Source organism: Balaenoptera borealis, assembly GCF_965194805.1.
Source record: "Balaenoptera borealis genome assembly, chromosome: 4".
NCBI lineage: Eukaryota > Metazoa > Chordata > Mammalia > Artiodactyla > Balaenopteridae > Balaenoptera > Balaenoptera borealis.
In genome coordinates this window covers 98,491,440-98,514,806 of record NC_138861.1, presented here as the reverse complement: position 1 = coordinate 98,514,806, position 23,367 = coordinate 98,491,440, and the positions used below count along the sequence as shown (strand labels likewise).

At 44.6% G+C, this 23,367-nt stretch overlaps 1 protein-coding gene across 4 annotated transcripts in view; it reads left to right on the top strand.

Moving 5' to 3' along the window:
• SLC34A2 (solute carrier family 34 member 2) overlaps positions 1-16,281 on the top strand; it is a 63,219-nt gene extending 46,938 nt beyond the window's left edge. For 3 of the 4 annotated variants that reach the window (XM_082389261.1, XM_082389260.1, XM_082389259.1), the window contains exons 4-13: positions 301-429; positions 1,912-2,055; positions 3,255-3,366; positions 6,102-6,297; positions 7,065-7,160; positions 7,591-7,711; positions 8,874-9,041; positions 10,427-10,543; positions 10,643-10,767; positions 12,329-16,281. In XM_082389261.1, the coding sequence (XP_082245387.1) occupies positions 301-429; positions 1,912-2,055; positions 3,255-3,366; positions 6,102-6,297; positions 7,065-7,160; positions 7,591-7,711; positions 8,874-9,041; positions 10,427-10,543; positions 10,643-10,767; positions 12,329-12,934 (1,814 nt within the window). In that variant the 3' untranslated portion in view covers positions 12,935-16,281. The remainder of the gene's footprint in view (positions 1-300; positions 430-1,911; positions 2,056-3,254; positions 3,367-6,101; positions 6,298-7,064; positions 7,161-7,590; positions 7,712-8,873; positions 9,042-10,426; positions 10,544-10,642; positions 10,768-12,328) is intronic. The other variant, XM_082389262.1, reaches the window with a different exon arrangement.
• Positions 16,282-23,367: the final 7,086 nt, after the last annotated feature.

Sequence of the window (23,367 nt, the reverse complement as noted above, 5' to 3'; positions counted from 1 at the left end):
CCTGGTTCAGCCCAGCACAAGCATGTGCCCTGCTTGGCCTGTGTGTGCCCCAGGGCCCACTGACCCCTCCTCCCAGAGCCAAATGCTTTAGAGACATTTCACCACAGGTTTCAATGAAATGGAGTACAGTGGTAATTGCTTTGAAAACTGCAGCCGTGGACACATCCCATCTCTAGGTCCTGTGATCCATAAGATTACAGCTGACTGGCTGGGAGGGGAGGTGGGGGAGTTCCGAGCTCATCGTCAAACTTCTCAGTGTTTTGGACACTAAAAGCCTCCATGCCTTTTCCCCTCCCCCAGAGAGAGACACCAAAGGGAAGATTCTCTGTGTCTTCCAAGGGATTGGGAAATTTATTTTACTTCTGGTATTTCTCTACTTCTTCGTGTGCTCCTTGGATGTCCTCAGCAGTGCCTTCCAGCTGGTTGGAGGTATGGATGGAAGAGGTCAAAGGTCTGGGTTGGGGGCGGTGTTCTCATTGAATTTGGTTTGGAAAGTCACAACTCAGCAGGCCCTCTCCAGCTGCAGCCTCCTGGAGTATTTTAGGACTGGAAGCCACCTCAGATCATCTTGTGAAGTCATGCCTCCATTTTACAGAAAGGAAAACTGAGGCCCATGAAAGAGCTATGACTGGCTGGCTGAAGTGGCTTAGGCCAGAGCCAGGGCTAGAGTCAAGGCCAAGCGATCAGCTCCATGTGTTTGTCTATGAACACTGGACAGGAACCTGTTTGACCTAAAGGTTTATCTGAGAGATCCCTGCTGTCTTTGGGCTTCCCCACCTGAGGGGATTATTGAATAAGAGTGTTCTTAGGCTAAGGCCATTGCTAAAAATCAAAGCTGGCCCTTTGCTGGAGAAGGATAGGGGTCCTGTGCTAGGGGATCTGCATTCAGAGCAGTTGCCTAAACACCTCCCACCACTGAGTGTGGCTATGGAGGGTGAGGGGACCTGGAAGTGTAATCACCATACACTTGGTCACCTGTGTATCCCTGATGGGCGACAACAGTAAGAGCCAACGCTTTGAATGCCTACTGATGTAGGCATTTCCAGGGGCATTGTCTTAAACATTCCATCCCAAAAGTCCTTCCCACTTACACAGGAATAGGCCAAGGCTCAAGAAGGTCACCGCCCCGCACTGAGTTTCACAGCCATAATTGGCATAGTGGAATTTAAACTCAGATCCGGTGACGTGGAAGACCATAGGTTTCTGCACCCCTTGGTGCCTTTCTTGAGAACTCATCTTTGTGACCTGGGAGAACTGGGAAAGTGTGAGGAGCAGACCGACGTGCTGGATGCCACTCTGGTCCCCCTGGTCCAAGGCAGCATCAGTAAGGGGCCTTGCACTCTATCTCAGACAAGTCATTCCACTCTCCATTCTCTGGGCCTCAGTCTTTTTTAAAAAATGTATCGGAGGGTGGATTGATGGTCTCAGAGGCACATTCTCAAAAATGACACTCCCAGAATTCAATTATAGGCTGGGGCTAGGGGTTGGGGTCTAAGGGGGGTAGATAGAAAAGAATGAGAAGATCCACTTGGGTAAATCTTCTGAATTGGGAATACATCCCGGAGACAAGAATGAGGGCATCAGGAGATGCACTGGCACTCATTGGGCCAAGTACAGAGTTGAGGCCAGGTTCATGAAAAGAGAAGACGAGAGGGGGACTTGCTGATGAAAGTGGTTGAAGGATGGGAGGGTGTAGGGTGAAGGGACAAGAGGAACAGGGGTGGATGGGAAACTAGGTCACAGAGGCAGAGTCAGGGCATCAGAGAAGCACTGGGGAGAAGCCTGAGGAAGCAAGATGCCCAAGATGAAAGTCTGGAGGCTGGTACCTATGGCCAGCTGGTCTTGACCGGAGACTTCTGTTACTCAGCACCCACCTAACCCCCATCACGTGGCCATGGGTTTGTTTTTCAGGAAAGGTGGCCGGGCAGTTCTTCAGCAACAACTCCATCATGTCCAACCCTGTGGCGGGGCTGGTGATCGGGGTGCTAGTGACTGTCCTGGTGCAGAGTTCCAGTACCTCCTCGTCCATTGTCGTCAGCATGGTGGCCTCCTCCTGTGAGTCCAAGAACCCATGAGCCCAGATAACATTTCAGGCATTTCCCTGTTCAGCTGGGGAGGCTGGGATTTACTCTGAATGTGGGCTTATCACCATTACTTTCTTATCTTGTCTAACTATGATGTGTTCTGCTTAGATCATAGGCAGTCTCCTGTTTCCCTTCCCATGGCTGAGTCTGAAAATTGGCCCCAAAGCTTGAAGACTCAATTCTGAATTCTCTAGAACTGTGTTATCCTGTCCAGCAGCCACTAGCTACATGTGGCTATTTCATTTTATTTAACCTTAAATTCAGCTGCTCAGTTGCAAGAGCTATATTTGAAGGGATCGGTAGTCATATGTGGCTAGTGGCTGCCATATTGGACCACATAGATTTAGAACATTTCATCACCGCTGTCAGGGCTAAGAATAAAGCTGTGTAATCACATCACACACTGGCTTTGGGGCAACTGAGCTTGGGGAGCTGACGTTCCAAACTTGAACCTGTTCAACATTTGCCCTGGCTAAGTTGAGACAGACCCTCTGGGGTGGACCAGTTTGAACTGGTTAATTTTCAGCCCAAACCAGCATTTTAGCTAAAATTACCTAGAACTTTTGGGGGCCAAATTAGAAAAAGTTATTCATTACTTCTCCAAAATACTTTCATATGTTAGAACATGTGGCAATATATTCATTTTGTTAGAAAAAGAAATTATACTGCCATAAATTTGCCATAATAAATACACAAGTCCTTACACATTGTTTGTTGGTCTCTTTTAAGCTACCCTTGCATCTGTAATAGGGAGGACAGAGGAATTTAGAAGGAAACTTTTAAACTGGGGTCCACAAAATGGCTTTATGGAGACTCTGAATTCCCTGTAATTAAGTGCTGAAATTTTTTTTAATTTCACACTGTTTGATTTTATTTTTAATCCATAGGAATTAGAAATTGAAACTGAACAATATTTTACAGAAAGTAAAATTTTTTACTTTTTTTTTTATTTTTTATATTTTTTTGGTACACGTGCATATTTCTATGGTGAGCTGTCCAAGCTTTTGTCAGATTCACAGCGAGGTGCAGACCCTAAAGAGGTTAAGAACTGATGCTTTAGGGGATTGCCAGCCTGAATGTGACCAGCTTGCCTTGGGCCACACCAGGAACATGGCCAAGCTGCCTTCCTCAACTTACTAACTTGATAACTTACTCTTTTCCACCCTCCAGTGCTGAATGTGCAGGCTGCCGTCCCCATTATCATGGGGGCCAACATTGGGACCTCCATCACCAACACCATTGTGGCGCTCATGCAGGCAGGAGACCGGAGTGAGTTCAGAAGGTAGGAGGCTCAGTATTAGCCTTTGCCACCAGCCATTGGGGTTGACCAGGTTGTCCTAACTACTATTAACATTAGAGCATGTTTGTTATCCCTAGACCTCTTCAGAAATAGACACAGTGGAGTATGGCTGGGGTTGGGATCACATACTTATCAGTTGATTAAACTCAGCTCCCTGATATGCAGGCCTGGGATAATAGTATCTATCACTGCCGCGTTGTCTAAAGGAGTTAACACAATCATGCAGATAAATGCTTATCAAGGTGCCTGGCACACAGTCAGGGCTGCCTGAATACAAGTCCTAGCTAGAAGCTTGACCTGTGGTGTAAAACAAGGCCAGTTAGAATAGGATTTACTGTCTCACCTAGAAATAATTATTACCTCCTAAAGCTTCCATTTTTCGCCAGCTCAACCCATGCCACTTTTTCTTCTTCACTCACATGCCAATAAAAGGCAACATACAGCCTTTGTGAATGTGTAAGATCTAAAAATGGGGCAGGATAAATACAGGCAAAGGAAACCCTTTTCTTCCAAAAGTTTCATGTGAAAATTAAGCACATTTCCCAGCCTCTCTTCTAACTGGTGATGGGCTTCTTCCACAGCTTGTTAAAATAGAGAAGCAGTCCCCATCCAAAAAAACCGAACACTCTAAATTGAAAAAATACATGCCCCACAATGGTCATAGCATCATTATTTACCAAGATACGGAAGCAACCTAAGTGTCCATCAAGAGATGAATGGAAGAGTGATGCATACACGCACACGCGCGCACACACACACACACACACACAATGGAATACTACTCAGCCACAAAAAAAAAAGAGATTTTGTCATTTGCAGCAACATGGATGGACTTGGAGGGCATTTTTCTAAGTGAAATAAGTCAGACAAAGAAAGACAAATACTATATGATATCACTTATATGTGAAATCTAAAAAATATAACAAACTAGTGAGACTAGTTTGTTAAAAGAAGCAGACTCACAGATATGAGAACAAACTAGTGGTTACCAGTGGGGAAAGGGAAGGGGGAGGGGCAAGATAGGAGTAGGGGAGTAAGAGGTACAAACTATTAGATATAAAATAAGCTGCAAGGATGTATTGTGGGGAATATAGCCAATATTTTATAAGAACTATAAATGGAGTATAACCTTTAAAAATTGTGAATCACTGTATTGAACACCTGTAGCTAATATAATATTGTACACCAACTATACTTCAACTGTGGCATCAGACATCATCAGACATCTGTGGCATCAGACAGATGACTGGCTGGCTGGGGGTCAGCTAACACCATCCCTCATCCATGGGTGGCAGTGGATGTCCTCAGAGACATTCATTTTCCCTCAACCATGGCTAAAGTCTGGACCCTGATGAAATGTTCTGAGGTCTAAATAATAATACACATTACCCAGGGTGTTTGCTAATTTGATCTTCTCAAGAAGCTAAGCAGACTTTTCTATGCCCCATTTTATTAATATAGGAACACAAAGAGGTTAAGTAACTTCACTGAGGGGCATAGCTGGGACTCGATCCAGGTTTTCTTATTGGAAATTTTGGGTTCTTTTCACTGTTACACTAATTTTTACCCCTGGATGTATAAATATACGATCTATGAAAGTGCCTGCACATAGGAATATAATTGGCCTAGCTCACCCCCTGTTTGGGATATTTAAATAGATTGCTTTCAGTAACATCTTTGGAGATGTGTATCATTCTTTCCTGGTAATTTTTTCCTGGATAGATTACTGTATCAAACACACCTATAAGACTCTTTAAACATTTTGCCAAACTACAAAGAAATATTTGTATCACTTTGCATCAGCAGTGTATGAAAATGTCTTAAATCACCCTCTCCAGGAAGAATAAGTTAACTTTGTAAAATATTGTAAAATATTATTTAAAATGGTACGTGAAAATTTGTACTTGCAAATAAATAAATTGGAAATTTCTTTTATTACTGGTGAAGTTAAGCATTTCCCCCTACGTGTTTAATAGCTTCTGTCCCTTCATGTCCCATCTTCTATTTGTTTTGGGTATTTCTTGACATGCAGATTTTTTTTAAAGGAGCATTTTTTCACTGAGGGGAAAAAACTATAGAGTTTTTTTAAATCTGGAGATAGGTAAGATGGAATTCAGGGGGAATCAGTGAACCTTCTCCGGTAGATGCAAATTGTGGTATATATTAGCTTTGTTTCCTGTAGAGACTGTTCAAATATTTGATCAAAGTCTCAAGATCTTACAGTTAAGAATTCAATTGTGTAGAAGGCTCTGATGGTAACCTTCATACTGGCCCCTGCCTTTCCAAAAGGAAGGTCGTCTTCCATATGCATGATTTGAAAGTGGTCTTGATGAAGTTTTCTCAAACAGTGCTCCCTGAACTAATAATTGCAGCCACAACACATCTAGTTCCCTTTTCCCCAAGCAGAGCAAACTGTGTACTGTCTGATCTGGTGGGAAAGGTTCTGCTGGACAGTGGGAGACAAGGGTCCTGGACCCAGTGCTCCTGCAGTGGTCTTCAATTCCTCTGTGCTCGCTGGCCTTTAGTTTCCTCATCTGCTGAATGGGGATCTTCATACCACTCACTTTGGGGATTGCTGTGAGAACAAAAGTGAGACTGTACACCTCTATGCACTCAGATAGGTGGCACCTGGCCGGTGATACAAGTGATGACCTGCCTAGATGGTGCCCAGTCGCTTGTTGACTAGTCTGGCTCAGGACGGGGTTCCCCTCCTGCAGGGCCTTTGCAGGGGCCACGGTCCATGACTTCTTCAACTGGCTCTCTGTGTTGGTGCTCCTGCCTCTGGAGGCTGCCACCCATTACCTGGAGCGCCTGACCAACCTGGTAGTGGAGACCTTCAACTTCAGGAATGGAGAGGATGCCCCGGAGCTTCTGAAAGTGATCACAGATCCCTTCACGAAGCTCATTATACAGGTAACCCGCCTTCCTGCAGAGAGGGAAAGGCCCCAACACCCTCCCCTGCTCCCCCCTCACCGGGCTGGGACGGAAGAGATGGATGAGGGTCTGTAAAAACTGCCCTTTGGCTGCTCTGAAAAAAGCCAAGGGAGGCAGAACTTCAGGGACACCCAATGAGATGGAGTAATTGGCCTTTATTATCTCCTTGATTTCAACAATTGTATCATCTTTATTAGGATGGGGGCAGGTGGCGGGGGTGAGCTCTGCTCTAGACTCAAGGACTCTCTCCTGGACACCTGGGCGCTTTGTTCCCACTACTGGCCTCAGCACCTGTGGGCTCACTGATTAAAGTAGCACCCTGCTCCCAGCCAAAGAGGAAGAGTTTACTGCCTTTCCTTCCATCTCACCCCTCTGCTCACTAGGGTCTGCCCATATTATTGAAATAAATGAAAGAAGGCTTTGTGGATGTTGCCTTGGGGAGAAGGGGCCAGTTTGGACCTTGCCCTTTCACTCTTACCTTCTGTTTTTTCTTCTGTCATTCAGTCATCTGATGAATATCTGCTGCATGCTTCTTAGATACGGGTTCATTGTTCATACAATCATTCATTTATTGAGCACGCACTGACATCTGGGTGCTGTGCTCTGCCCTGAGAGTGCAGATAGAGTGAGTCCCAGATCACCCCTTCAGTGCGGTTCACATCCTCAGCCCCTTTTAACAGCTTAACATCTGTCCCACATCAGTTCTGAGAACGTGCTGACTCTCTTCTGTCCATTGCCTTCCTCAGCTGGATAAAAAAGTTATCAACCAAATTGCAATGAATGATGAAACAGCCAAAAACAAGAGTATGATCAAGATTTGGTGTAAAACTTTTACCAACGTGGTAAGTTTCTGAGAATATTGCTGGGTGGGTGAACTCTTGTGTCTATACTTGATAAAGCAAGATCTTGCATTTAGATTGGGCATATAAAAGGTAAGGGGAAAGAAAAATCAGGGATTCCTGAAAAATCAAAACTAGCCAGTGAGAATCCTTAAGTCCTTGAATGCTAGATGGACAGACATTATACAGCAGGACAGACAGAACCAGCCCACATCATGGACCCATTATTCCTGGCTTGTTATTTTCATGTCTCCTGGCTTACCTCTGGCTGCCTCCTTGCTTCCATTTATGAAGGGACCCATGGAAGCAGTGCATCATGCTTCCGGTGCACGAATTGATATGGGTCTCCCCTGACGCCTCGCATTTCCTGCCATTCCCCACCAGAAATGAGTGTTATGGACTCTACATAGCATTTCTCATGTTTGCCACCCAGACTGAGAGGAATGTCACCGTCCCCTCTCCTGACAACTGCACCTCTCCTTCCCTCTGTTGGACGGATGGTTTGCACACCTGGACCATCAAGAACGTGACCCACCAGGAGAACATTGCCAAGTGTGAGTGAAACTCACAGAGCATCAGCCGCCAGGACAGGCTGTCTGGGGTGATGATGGGTGTTTCCTATCTGTGTGGAGCCCCAGTAAGTGAAGGAAAGAAGGGCAGTGAGATTCACTGAACACCAATCCTACAATGGCCAATGAGCTGTGAGCTTTCAGAGCAGAGGAGACTAAGGCTTAGGGACAGGGGACAGGCCCAAGGTCCCCCGGTAAGGGGCAGAACTAGGACTTGATATTCAGCTCCTCTGGCAGTTCCAGACGGATTCAGAACTCATCAACAGATACCAGAGTGCTCCTTCTATGTGCTTCAGTATCTCTTTGGCAGTAACTCTAGGCAGATGACAGCCTGATTTGAAGGAGATGTGGGGCACACACAGAACACATTCACCCTCAAGTCATGAGTCCCTACGGTACAGCAGGCCCCATATAGCAGGGCTATAGCACTGAACAAAGCAGTGAGCCTGCATAATGCTCCAGTTCTTTAAGAAGCTATACTGTTGCCTCTGGACTCTTTTATGGCCCTGACATTAGTTCTTCTAATTATTTATTCCTTATATACCCATTTGCATATCTCTGCTTCTCCTCTTCTCTGTGCACCCCACATTAATTCTGAGCCATATACCTTAGTACTCCAATTGTGCTTTACCTCACAGAATCAAGTGAACGTATCACCTCCCGTGTTCTAGGTGCTATACATCCATTGATATAACCATGTTTTTCTGGAATCATCATGGGGACACACAGGGATTTTTAAAAAACACAAGGAGTTTTATAATTAACAATAGCTCCCACTCTGACTTGCCCATCCTATCCCACCTTGCTCCTCAAATACTTCGTTGTAGGTATCCTCATTATCATGAGTAAAACACAACATGGGATTTAGAGGCAGAAGAATGGGGCTGGAAGCCTGGGTCTGCCCCTGGATTTCACTACATCTTCACCCTCATGAGATCCCATTGGCCAGAACATAGCCTCACGGCTACACTTAGCTGCAAGGGAGGCTGGAAAGTGTGGTCTTTATTCTGGGCTGCCTTGCTCTGTGTCAAGCTGACAACCAAGATTCTGTTACTCTGAGACAGAAGGACGCTGGGGAATAAGTAACACTCTGTGGCTGTCAAGGGTTCCATGCCCTCCTAACGAGGGCTTTGTATGGTCTCTCCAGGCCAGCACATCTTCGTGAATTTCAACCTCCCGGATGTTGTTGTGGGCACCATTCTGCTGGTAGTCTCCCTGCTGGTCCTCTGTAGCTGCCTGATCCTAATTGTCAAGCTCTTGGGCTCTGTGCTCAGGGGGCAGGTAGCTGTTGTCATCAAGAAGACCATCAACACTGGTAAGCACACTGCCCCCCATTCTGGACCTTCTAGGGGATAGTGTCACTGTGGTCCCTCCAGGGGCGCTCCTTTTGATTCTCCTCTAGCAGTGGCCTCTGCATGGAGTTTCTCTCTGGGCTCTGAAAAGTTGAGGAAGTTAAGATGCCATTCACCCTTGAAATCTTCCTTAGGGTCTTGGGTGCAGCCTGGGGAGAAGGTGCAAGCTTCCATCAGATGTTTGCAAGGTCCTGAGAAAGCGCCAGCTCAAATCCAGAGAGCTGTGAGATAGGCCTTCCTTCCTGGCAGGTTCCCTGTTTGCCCAGGACTTTACTGGGTCTGTCAGGATACCTTAGGAGAAGGTTAACAGAAGTCCACCATGGTCCCTACTTCCCTTCGACTCTTGGGAAGAAAATGTGGTTCTGGATAAATACGTCAGCATCTTGAGGCAGCCAGTCAGATTCCATTGCTGAGAATGGCGTCCTGGCCAATGAAAATATACCCCATAAACTCTCCCTGTGAAATGGGGCCGAGGATATCTACCTCTCAGGGTTGTCACGAGGGTGAGCTGAGTACCCGTGCCCTGGACGCTTGCTGGCCGTGCAGGGCCTGATCCTGTGCTGGTGGTGCCGAGGACGGGGTCTATAGGGCTTCCAAGCTGCTTCATATCCTCACTGCTCTTTTAGGTGGAAACAAAGGTGGAGGGTATGCAGCATTGGGAGACCAGGACAGGAGGAAAGATAGAGGTCTGAATGGTCCAAGTGTTTTGTCATTACTCAGCTGCTGTAGCAAATTCTTGTAGGCTGGGTGGCTTAAACAACAGAAATTTGTTTCTCACAGCCCTGGAGACTGGGAGGTCCATGGTCAGGGTGCCAGCACAGTTGGGTTCTGCTGAGGACCCACTTCCTGGTTTACAGATGGCCGCCTTCTCACTGTGTCCTCACATGGAAGAGAGAGTGGAGAGGAAGCAAGCTCTCCCTTCTATAAGGGTACTAATCCACTCATGAAGACTCCAACCTCCTGACCTAATCACCTCCCAAAGGCCTCACTTCCTAATACAATCACATTAGGGGGTCAGGGTTTCAACATATGAATTGGGGGAAGGGGGAACGACACAAACATTCTGTCCATGACAGATGGGTTCAGCATTTAGAACTCCAGTGAACTGTATTTTTGTCTTCATAACACGTACCCACATCCTTGGTTCCACCATCTGAATATGCAAGGTGAAAGGATGCTGAAAATCCAATTTGCAATTTCAGACTTGGTATGGGGTGGGGAGGAGTTTACACAACCTCAACCTCTGGCCCAGCCGTGCCCCCTGGGTCCTGTGGAGATGCCAGCTGGGCCTCCAACCCATGCCTTCCCCAGAAGGATTGTGACGCATCTCTTATCCTCTGCGTTCCAGATTTCCCTTTCCCCTTTGCCTGGGTGACTGGCTACCTGGCCATCCTTGTGGGGGCGGGGATGACCTTCATCGTTCAGAGCAGCTCTGTGTTCACGTCTGCTATGACCCCTCTGATCGGTGAGTTTCTCCCTGGGTCTCCCTCTGGCCGACATTACCATCTTCTGTCATCCTCTGGGGCTGATGCTATGGGCTTTGTATTTTCACCCCCCCCCCCAGGTATCGGTGTGATATCCATTGAGAGGGCGTATCCACTCACGCTGGGCGCCAACATCGGTACCACCACCACCGCCATCTTGGCCGCCTTAGCTAGCCCAGGCAGTACTTTGAAGAGCTCGCTTCAGGTCAGGAAATGCTGCATGGGGCAGGGGCTCTGTGGGTGGGATCCAACCCTATCCATGGTCTTGTAAGCAGATGGTTTTTAACCAAGAAACCAAGCCAAGCTTTTCTCTGTTATGTCCAAAACTGTGATGTGGAGAAGCCACGGAGAGACAGATTTGAGAGCAAAGCCATCTACTCCTTAGAGTGGTAGTCAAGACTCCCATCACCAGGGGTTGTTTAAACAAAGGTGGGGTGGCCATTTTACTAGAGGTGGAAAGGGTATCCAGGAAGCGTAGATACCACTGTCCGTCTCCTTGCCCTCCTCTTGGTGAACTCTGCCTGGGCACTGGGAGGTCACCTGTGTCTTGAGCCTGGCATTGAGAAGAATCAGGGGGACCTGCCTTGCCTGGATCAACTAGGTGACCTTGGGCAAGATGACCTTTGGTGTTTGAATCACTGTGCCACCATTTACACAGGAAGTGCCCTTAGGTGACCTAACCTTTGAGCATCAATTCCCTCATCTGAAAAATGGGAACCATAATCCCTATCTCATTAGGATTATTATAAGGATCTGATGAGGCACTGTCTAAAGCCATGCTGTTGATAGAAATATAGAGTGAGTGTAGAATATGTGAACCACCCATGAAATCTGAAATTTTTTAGTAGCCACAGTTTCAAAAGGTAAAAAAGGAACAGGGAGATTAATTTTAATAATGTGTTTGATTGAACCCATTATCATTTCAACATGTAACTGATCTAAAAATATGGTGATATTTTACATTCCTTTTTGGACTGAGTCTTTGAAATCCAGTGTGTATTTTATGCTTATGCCACATCTCAATAGATAGTGGCTAATGTATCGGACAGGGCTGGTCCAAAGCCCTTAGCATCATGCTTGGTACCTGGTGGGCACACCTAGCAAAGTGCGTGGCCTCTGGAGACAGGCTACCTGGGTTTGAATCTCATCTCCCACCTGTGTGACTCTAGGAAAATAGCTAGACCTCATGGTGCCTCAGTTTCCTCCTGCATGAAATGGAGATAATGTTGCCAACTCAGGATATTTTTTGAGGATTGAAGTAATCCATAAAAGTGCTTGGAATTGTTGCCTCCCCCATAGTAAGCGCTCTATAAACATCAGCTGCTGCTGCTATTATCTTTATTAACTGTAACCATCTTTCCTTGTCTCTCCCCTCCCTGACATAGGGCCACTGAGCCAAGAAAGCCAGCTATCTTGCACACCTTTCCTTCTGCCCCACCAGCTCTTAACTGCTCAGTTGGAAGCGGCAGGGTCAAGGCACTGGGTGGCAGCGGGCACATTCATGAAGTTCATTGTTAGATTTGGCCTAAAGGACTTCAGGCCCTGAAAACTGAGCTGTGATTCAGCCAGTCACCTCCCTTGCCCTCCCTCGCCCTCCCTCCCTTACCCCCCAGACACATAGTAGGACCTCAGGTAATACGGGTCCCACTCTGGGCTGAGCTATGAAGACGAGGAAGACTCAGGCCTCCGCTACTAGACGACGCCCTCTTCTCCCCGACCCCACCGTGCAGCAGACCCGTTCACCTGTCCAACCTCTTGCGTTTCAGATTGCCCTGTGCCACTTTTTCTTCAACATCTCAGGCATCTTGCTGTGGTACCCAATCCCGTTCACCCGCCTGCCCATCCGCCTGGCCAAGGGGCTGGGCAGCATCTCAGCTGAGTACCGCTGGTTTGCCGTCTTCTACCTGGTCATCTTCTTCTTCCTGATCCCTCTGGCTGTGTTTGGCCTCTCGCTGGTCGGCTGGCCAGTGCTGGTGGGTGTGGGGGCGCCCATCATCTTTGTGGTCTTCCTGGTGGTGGTCCTCAGGCTCCTGCAGTCCCACTGCCCGCGCGTCCTGCCCCACAAGCTCCAGAACTGGAACTTCCTGCCGCCGTGGATGCACTCACTGAAGCCCTGGGACAAACTCATCACCGCGTCCACCAGCTGCTGCCGGCGGCTCTGCTGCCGTACCTGCTGTCTGCTGTGTGGTTGCCCCAAGTGCTGCCGCTGCAGCAAGTGCTGTGAAGACCTGCAGGAGGAGCAGGACGTCCCCGTTAAGTCCCCCGAGGCTTTTGCTAACATGGCCATGGACAAAGAGGCCCAGGACGGGGTCCCCAAGTCCGAGGTGGATGCCTCGGGCACAAAAACCATTTCCAGCATCACAGCCTTGTAGGTAGGAGCTGCCTGGAGGCGGGAGGAGGGCCCTACCGCCCACAGGGCTCCCGCTCCCTCCTGGTTCTTCCTCCACCTTGGGAGGGTTTGTTCCCCGTTGAGAAATGACATCCCTCCCGACTCTCATTCCCTGGCCCAGCGTATCAGCCCGCACAGTAGTTTCATCTCAGCCCCATGCTGCCTGGGTCCTCCAGGCCCGGGAAGGTGCAGAACAACACTGAAAGATAATTAGATAGTGAAACCTGGCCAGAGAGGTGATCACACCCGCTCCCACACACAGTGGGGTTGGTCAGTAGGACTTTTTTTCAGACCATCCCCTTGCAAAGGAAAAGCCCCAAGGGAGGAATTTATGGCAGGTTCTTTGTCAAAGGTGCATATACACATACACTTTTCTTTATTATGATCCAGCTCAGACTTCTCTCTTTTACCAAAGACCAACTTCAACCAAGAGCAGCTGCCCCCATGTGTCCCAGAGCAGCCCAATTCAGGGCAAATGGTGTCATTGTTGGGGACTTGGGCGAAGACCATAGATGTGGGCCTTTCCCCCTTCTCAGTGCTCCCCACGTCCCCTGTCAGGGTTTTCTCACCTGGGCAGGGAGGGTTAGTCCCAGTAGTTTACCTGCTGTGCCCTCCAGTTTCCAGGATGGGAGCCACATCTGAGCTACAGAGAGGGTTTCAGAGAGCTTTGGCTCACCCGGCGCTCCAGTCTTCATAAGAAGAGAGTGGTCCTATCCCTGAGCTGACAGATGGAGGAAGAGAGCTGGGAAACGGGGAACATTTGGGGGAGATGTTTCAGCGGCCACAAAGGCCTCGGGTGCTTCTTAACCTGGCTCATTTAGAAGCCAAATTGGCAGACATTCTGACTAAAGCTTAGTGCTGATAAAAATCATCCCTGCTGAGTCTTTTGGAATAAGATACGCAGTTTCTGAGTCCCCTCCACTGTGCCACCTTGAATCATAGGAAGCACCTGAGCATGGGCCAGCTCTGTGCCTCTCTCTGTCCTGTGCAAGATGACTATCTGGGTCAGCTTTCGGTGGTCAACTTTTGTCCATACATCCACCCACCCGTCCATCCATCTAAGCCAGAACCTCTTTCCCAGCATTCTCCCATACTCCCATAGATAGAAGAACTTTGACTTTCTGCCCGCTCTCCATGCCTGCAAAGCTCAAAACTGAGGGCAGAAACCAGGGCATGTCATCAAGTGGCAGTGGGGTCCATGTGTGTCTGTGGGACCGAGAAGTGTGCTCTTTCTTGTCCCAGATGCCTTCTCTGTGCCTTCGAGAGCCCCCTGTGGTATGTACACCTCCTCTTTCCCTTGCTTCTCATCCTCAACAACCCCAGGTCTCCCCAGAGAGTGAGTGAGCTTCAACAGAGTCTGGGAAAAGGGGTCAGTGCAGACGTGCCTCCAGACTCTGCCCTCCCCCATCCTAGCTTCTCCATCACTTTCATAGGTTGTAGTACCAAAATGAGCCTTCCCCTGACCTTCCCTGTGTAGATACGGATTCCCAAACAGAGCCATTGATACTCTATATTTATACTCATGCAATGTACAGCATTTTTCATAAGTTATATAGTAAATAGTTCTGTGATTTGTGTCATGAAGTGCTCTCATGTGGAAACAAGGCTGGCTTCTACTAAGAAAGACCACCTTTGTATATTTTGTAATCCTGCCTTTTAAACTGCTTCGGCAGCCACACCCGTGTCACACACCCTGTAAATATGTAAGTTAAACCTGGGCAGGACTGTGGCCTTCTTTGTACTCTGATGATTTTTAAAAATTGGATCCTTGTACCTGCGTTGATTTTTTTTTTTTTTTTTTTTTTTTTACTGGTTGTGGGAAATGAAAAAATAAAAAAAGATAATCAAACCCAAAAGGAGCAGGTTGCTTTCAATTACAGGGAAATGAGGGCCTCCTGGGTCTATTTCCTAAAAATTTGAGGTCTTTCTCATTTCATATCACTACTGACCAAAAGCACCAGCTATATAATTTGTGGAGCCCCTCGTTCAAAAAGTGGGAAAAGTGCCGTAAGTACTAAAAATACCAAGCTTTCCTTTCTTCCACGGTTTCTCTCTTGACTTGTCTTTTTTTTAAATTGCTATTTAATGCTATTCTAAGTTGAAATTTAGAAATTATTAGCATGAATTATTTTTCTTTAACATCTTTATTGGAGTATAATTGCTTTACAATGTTGTGTTAGTTTCTGCTGTATATCAAAGTGAATCAGCTATACATATACATATATCCCCATATCCTCTCCCTCTTGCATCTCCCTCCCTCCCTCCCTATCCCACCCCTCTAGGTGGTCACAAAGCACGGAACTGATCTCCCTGTGCTATGCGGCTGCTTCCCACTAGCTATCTATTTTACATTTGGTAGTGTAGATATGTCCATGCCACTCTCTCATCATGTCGTCCCAGCTTTCCCTTCCCCCTCCCTGTGTCCTCAAGTCCATTCTCTACATCTGCGTCTTTTTTACTGTCCTGCCCCTAGGTCCATCAGGACCATTTTTTCTTTTTTTTTTTTTAGATTCCATATATATGTGTTAGCATACGGTATTTGTTTTTCTCTTTCTGACTTACTTCACTCTGTATGACAGACTCTAAGTCCATACGCCTCACTACAAATAACTCAATTTCGTTCCTTTTCATAGCTGAGTAATATTCCATTGTATATATGTGCCATAGCTTCTTTATCCATTTATCTGTCGATGGACACTTAGGTTGCTTCCATGTCCTGGCTATTGTAAATAGAGCTGAAATGAACATTGTGGTACATGACTCTTTCTGAATTACGGTTTTCTCAGGGTATATGCCCAGTAGTGGGATTGCTGGGTCATATGGTAGTTCTATTTTTAGTTTTTTAAGGAACCTCCATACTGTTCTCCATAGTGGCTGTATCAATGTACATTCCCACCAATGGTGCAAGAGGGTTCCCTTTTCTCCACACCCTCTCCAGCATTTATTGTTTGTAGATTTTTTGATGATGGCCATTCTGACTGGTGTGAGGTGATACCTCATTGTAGCTTTGATTTGCATTTCTCTAATGATTAATGATGTTGAGCATTCTTTCATGTGTTTGTTGGCAATCTGTATATCTTCTTTGGAGAAATCTCTATTTAGATCTTCTGCCCATTTTTGGATTGGGTTGTTTGTTTTTTTGATATTGAGCTGCTTGTATATTTTGGAGATTAATCCTTTGTCAGTTGCTTCATTTGCAAATATTTTCTTCCATTCTGAGGGTTGTCTTTTCATCTTGTTTATGGTTTCCTTTGCTGTGCAAAAGCTTTTCAGTTTCATTAGGTCCCATTTGTTTATTTTTGTCTTTATTTCCATTTCTCTAGGAGGTGGGTCAAAAAGGATCTTGTTTCGTTTTATGTCATAGAGTGCTCTGCCTATGTTTTCCTCTAAGAGTTTGATAGTGTCTGGCCTTACATTTAGGTCTTTAATCCATTTTGAGTTTATTTTTGTGTATGGTGTTAGGGAGTGTTTTAATTTCATTCTTTTACATGTAGCTGTCCAGTTTTCCCAGCACCACTTATTGAAGAGGCTGTCTTTTCTCCATTGTATATGCTTGCCTCCTTTATCAAAGATAAGGTGACCATATGTACGTGGGTTTATCTCTGGGCTTTCTATCCTGTTCCATTGATCTATATTTCTATTTCTGTTTTTGTGCCAGTACCATACTGTCTTGATTACTGTAGCTTTGTAGTATGGTATGAAGTCAGGGAACCTGATTCCTCCAGCTCTATTTTTCTTTCTCAAGATTGCTTTGGCTATTCAGGGTCTTTTGTGTTTCTATACAAATTGTGAAATTTTTTGTTCTAGTTCTGTGAAAAATGCCAGTGGTAGTTTGATAAGGATTGCATTGAATCTGTAGATTGTTTTGGGTACTATAGTCATTTTCACAATGTTGATTCTTCCAATCCAAGAACATGGTATATCTCTCCATCTGTTTGTATCATCTTTCATCTCTTTCATCAGTGTCTTATAGTTTTCTGCATACAGGTCTTTTGTCTCCTTAGGTAGGTTTATTCCTAGGTATTTTATTCTTTTTGTTGCAATGGTAAATGGGAGTGTTTCCTTAATTTCTCTTTCAGATTTTTCATCATTAGTGTTTAGGAATGCAAGAGCTTTCTGTGCATTAATTTTGTATCCTGCTACTTTACCAGATTCATTAATTAGCTCTAGTAGTTTTCTGGTAGCATCTTTAGGATTCTCTCTATATAGTATCATGTCATCTGCAAACAGTGACAGCTTTACTTCTTCTTTTCCAATTTGGATTCCTCTTATTTCTTTTTCTTCTCTGATTGCTGTGGCTAAAACTTCCAAAACTATGTTGAATAATAGTGGTGAGAGTGGGGATCCTTGTCTTGTTCCTGATTTTAGAGGAAATGGTTTCAGTTTTTCACCATTGAGGACAATGTTGGCTGTGGGTTTGTCATATATGGCCTTTATTATGTTGAGGTAAGTTCCATCTATGCCTACTTTCTGGAGAGTTTTTATCATAAATGGGTGTTGAATTTTGTAGAAAGTTTTTTCTGCATCTATTGAGATTGTCATATGGTTTTTATCCTTCAGTTTGTTAATATGGTGTGTCACATTGATTTATTTGCGTATATTGAAGAATCCTTGCATCCTGGGATAAACCCCACTTGATCATGGTGTATGATCCTTCTAATGTGCTATTGGATTCTGTTTGCTAGCATTTTGTTGAGGATTTTTGCATCTATGTTCATCAGTGATATTGGTCTGTACTTTTCTTTTTTTGTGACATCTTTGTCTGGTTTTGGTATCAGGGTAATGGTGGCCTCAGAATGAATTTGGGAGTGTTCCTCCCTCTGCTATATTTTGGAAGAGTTTGTGAAGGATAGGTGTTAGCTCGTCTCTAAATGTTTGATAGAATTCGCCTGTGAAGCCATCTGGTCCTGGGCTCTTGTTTGTTGGAAAATTTTTAATCACAGTTTCAATTTCAGTGCTTGTTATTGGTCTGTTTACATTTTCCATTTCTTCCTGGTTCAGTCTCAGAAGGTTGTGCTTTTCTGAGAATTTGTCCATTTCTTCCAGATTGTCCATTTTATTGGCATACAGTTGCTTGTAGTAATCCCACATGATTCTTTGTATTTCTGCAGTGTCAGTTGTTACTTCTTCTTTTTCATTTCTAATTCTGTTGATTTGAGTCTTCTCCCTTTTTTTCTTGATGAGTCTGGCTAATGGTTTATCAATTTTGTTTATCTTCTCAAAGAACCAGCTTTTAGTTTTATTGATCTTTGCTATTGTTTCCTTCATTTCGTTTTCATTTATTTCTGATCATAGCATGAATTTTTATGGTTCCTCTTTATATTGTGTGGTGCCAGATTTAAATACAAGCAAGAACTTTTTAGTTCAAATGCAGTATTGCTGGAAGTACACAACTTGTATGTTGTGGCTCATTCATGTATTTTGCTCCCAGCAGCAGGGACACTGCACAAGACTCACTCAATTGTTTTAATTTCTTTTCTTGTTTGTGCACATTCTACTGACATTCCTTACCTTCCTGATGAGTAAGGAAGCAATGGAAGGGAGAAGAATTCCCGGCTGTCCTTTGCTTCTGCATCAGCATTTTCAGCCTTGAGTGGATTGCTAATGCAGGGAAGTAACACGAGTGAGGAAGGATGTGATAGGGCTTCTTATTTCTTTTGTTGTATTTGGACAAAATTTTGGTTTGAATGGAAAGCATGGTCTCTTGGGGGCCCCTGCTTGATCGGTTTTAGATGTAACACACCTGTAGTTTGAGTCTCGCTGTACTCCCACTTGTTGTGGGTCTACTGGAGTTCTGTACTCATGAGGCATTGCAAATGCTCTATGCAAATGAGTGGGGTGGCAAAGAACTGTGGGTGCACACCATGCCCATTTGCCTCTGTTCACACGCATGCTCCATTGCCCTATTGGACTTAACTTGCAAAACTAAGTTAAAAGATAAAATTGTCAAGAATTTCAGGACCCCAACAGCAGAGCATTTCAGCCAGGAATGAGGCCCTTCTGTGTGACTGCATGCTCAAGAAGCTGGCCCTGCCCACCACCCCATGCCAATCAAAGTGTTAAGGAAAAGTTGACTTAAATTAAGGAATGTGAGCAAGAAGACTCTAAATTGGTAGCAACTCTCTAGGGCAGCTGAAGCACGTGCAGAGGGCTGGGTCAGCACCACAGAATGGTGCTAAATTGGAGGTTGGGATCATTTGAAGAGCTGTGTTCCATCTCTGGTTGTGTCATTTACTAGCAAATCTAATAGACTTTCTCAATGTCAATTTCTTCTTCTGGAATATGGGACAGAAACCTTTGGCTTCCCAAGGTTATTAAAATGAGGCAATGTATATAAACGTTTAGCCCTGGGGTTGGTTTACTCCAAGTGCTTGGCATATAGTTATGCCTCAAAAGTGTACTGGACTAACATGCATGGCAGTTGTACAAGACACACTTCCCACACTTGTTTGCATTTTGCTTGAGTATTTCCAAAGTGTCATACCAAGTTAAGAAAGTTACTATCAAACCCAAGCCACAGAGGCCAGAACTGGCCTTGGATTCATTATTAGGATGAGCTAGACTAGTGTCATGTGATGAGTCTCCAAATGGACCTGGGTCAGTTGAGGGACAGGGCTACAAGCAGGTGGGGGGAGGGGGGAGACAGGATGCAAAGAACCCTTAGCCTTTAGGAAACTGTTGTATTGTCCTCTGAGTGACTCACTTTCTAGTCCCAGTCAAGGACGTGGTAGTGGGCATTGTTTTACAAGGATTTTTACATTATTTTTGTTAAAAATCCAATAGTTGGAGAGAGTTTATAACTGTCGACATTGTCATTTGCCCCATCCTTCCACATATTCCTGTTTGGTTCCCCAGAGGCAACCCTTTCCAATTCTTATAGTGCTTTCTTCTGGAATATTGCTCCATAACCATCATATGATTATAATGGCTTTTTCTTAATGCATCTATTCCTGTTTTTTGGTATATGAGATTTAGCTTTCACACCATCCCTCCACTGCTGCTCATTTTCCAAACCAATAATCAATAGTTATATTACTGTGATTATATGATTATGATAAATTGCAGAACTAAATAGTGAACCAACATTATTTTCTTTCTTGATTTGAAAATAATTCAATAACACATCAGTGCTGTCATATCTGTAAATATTTTTTTCTTTATTGTTCCAAAGTTTCTGATTACATTTTGGTTTCTCTCTTTTTCTTTCTCTTTTTTAAAAACTCTTATCCTCTTGACTCAGTCTGGAATAGTGGTTCTGTCTGCCTTTCAAACAACTGTCATCTTGGGCTTTGCCACTCTCCTAGGATGGCTACCCTGTTTTCTCGAGTTCATATTTGATATTTTTACTCTCTAGTTGGCTTGGATTACCCAAGACAGGGTACAAAAGAAAGAAAAAATTTGAGTCCATACTTACATGAAAATTTATTTTGTCTTTGCAGCCCAAAAAGCCCATCCCAAATTGCTGACCTATAATGTGGGCAAATAAAATCATGATTTTTTTTTTTAAGATTTCCTTCTTTTTTTTTTTTTTGAGTATTTATTTTATTATTTATTTAGGTTGCAACAGGCCTTAGTTGCGGCATGCAGGCTTCTTAGTTGCAGCATGTGGAATCTAGTTCCCCAGCCAGGGATTGAACCTGGGCCCCCTGCACTGGGACCATGGAGTCTTACCCACTGGAGCACAAGGGAAGTCCCATGATTGTTTTTAAAGAACTAAGTTTCGGAGTTGTTTGTTACACAGCATTAGATAACTGATACAGAACCCAACTCCAAAGCAGAGACTTTTCCTGAAGTCCAGTGCTTTTCCTGCACTTCATTTTCAAGCACCTCTTCTTAGTATGGCTGCTTTGGTTTAATTCCTTCAGAGAATGTCTCCTATCTCCTGCCTGGAGTGGTAGAGCAGAACTACAGGTCCACCAACAGTGCATTATTTAATTATTAGCTTCAGCTCAATGTTATTGGTGTGTCATATTAGAATAAATCATCCTCCCCAGGTACAGGCTAACGTATTGGCTGTGAATAGAGGATAAATTATGCTGCCATGATATAAAATTATGCTTCCCCAGGAAACTCCCTGGCGGTCCAGTGGTTAGGACTCAGTGCTGGGGCCCAGGTTCGATCCCTGGTCAGGGAACTAAGATCCTGCAAGCCACTTGGCACAGCCAAAAAATAAATAAAATAAAATAAAATTATGCTTCCTCATTTGGTCCAAGTTCATTACGTAGGATCCAAAGGGGTTCTGAGATCTGCCTGTTAGTGCTGAGGTTTTAGTTTTACATTCCTCACTGGAGTCTTAGGAGTCAGTAAATAATGTCCCTTTCTTCCCTTACAGAATTTGAAATCGATTGAAAAATAAGACAGAAGATAGACTTATGGAGATGAAAATATCCATTTTATTACTAAAATGGAAATTTTAGTAATTTTATTACTAAAATGGAAAATAAATGGAAGCTGATTGTAAGACGTGACTTTTAGCTCTGCAAAGGGTGAAAAATCTTGCTAATATTCCACCCTGGAATTAAACCAATTTATTAACCCAGTTACAGGCAGATATAAATGCCACAGGTGTCTCCCATGGGGCATTATCAAACTCCCAAGGCCAGCTCCTTAGTCCTCACAGGCCCTGATCCTCAAGTGAAGTATCTGTGGGACACATCATGAGTCAAGGCGGCAAGTCGCTCCCCAAACACCCAGGGCTGAGGCGAAAAGGAAAGCGTGTTTCTTCCCCCTGGAGTTTTAGTCCCAATTAGCCAAGAGGAAAGCTTTGCTCAGGGAATGTGTACATCCCTTGCCTTGATCCTACCCCTGGCTCTTCTCATTCTGTCTGAAAACAGTAAAGGAGTCTTATTCCTTCTTTGTTCTTATCACTCTCATTTTTGCTCCTCAAGATAACTTCCTTGAGGAAGGAAGGTATTAAGAATCTAGGTATAGTAGAGGGAAAATATTATCAGGAGACTTTTTTTAGATAGAGCAGGAAGTTACAGTAGAAGCAGGTCTAGTAGCTGGTGGCCCAGGTGGAAGCTGAGGAGTGTTGGCTGTGACCATTAACTCCTGCTCCCCACGCCCTCACATGTTTCTGTCTGAACGCTAGTCCAGACTGGCTTGCTTCCTCTCTCACTCAGGTCTGGTGAGGTGGCTTCAATGGAACCCTCAGAGAGCGAGCTAGGAGTGTTCCGCAATTGGGGATGCGTCTTATGTCGGAAAAAGTAGCTGGTGGCAGCAGAGAAAAAGCATGTGTCTGAGAAATAACTGCAGTCAGTCCCCTCTGACAGACAATTGAATGATATCCGAGATGGCTCACTCACATAGCTGCTGGCTGCCAGTCTAGCTGGGACTGTCAACCAGAGTGCCATAATTCTCTTTCATGTGACCTCTCCATATGGCTTGGGCTTCACAAAACATGATGACTGGTTCAAAAAGGGAACGTACCAAGACTGGGGAAGAAGAAGCTCTGGATCTCTTACATAGGGCCTTGCTTCAGAAGTTATATAGCATCACTTCTGCCACATTCTATTGCTCAAAGCAATGCCAGTCCCAATTCAAGGGGAGAGGAATAGACTCCACCATTGCATAGGAAGAATTGCAAAGAATTTGCAGCCATCTTTAATCCACCATGTTAGTTTTGTGACTTAAGTGATCTTAAGACTTTTTTATTTGTTTATTTATTCTAATTTTATTTTATTTCTAGTTATGCAAACATGTTCATTGTAGCGTTTATCCAAATCTGGCAGCCTTTATTCATTTGTTCATTCTTTGAATGTCTACAGCACTGAAAGTGGGCACTGCGCAGAAAGATTATTTTTTGTCTCATTGCATTCTCTAATTTTTTATGCGTTTTTAGACTTTTCATCTCCATGATAAACCTCTAGAGACCAAGGACAATATTCGAGACGCTGCTTTGGGTTCCTCCTGGGACTGAGAGGAATGCTAACTAGTGGATCGGTTACATGATGAAATTGCACTAATAGGGGATCTTTTGATTGGACGTTTCTAATCTCAATATTCAGAACACTTCAAGCAAATTTTTAGGTATAGTTTAGGCAGGAGTGAAGTTCACCTTTGTTTGAAAGTCCCTCCTTCTTAATACAGGTTAATCATTCCAACAACATCACAGGGAAGAACGTTCAGTACCTGAGGACAAAGCAAGTGAGCTCAAGAACTTCACAAGTTCTCATTTGTTTCACGGTTGACAGGTCACCACGGCTCACTTAAAAGGGGAGGAAAAGACCCGTAGTTTTTTCTAACAAAAATTTTTGGAACACTTTGAGGCCTTCCTCTTTTGAGTGCTTTTGATAAAAAATACCTTATTGAATTTTCCATTTATCTACAAAAGCAATATAGAGTCAGTGCCCTCAAGCAAACAACACAGAGACATTAAAGGAAAAACCGAAGAAAAGAACTCATTCCTGCCCTTTC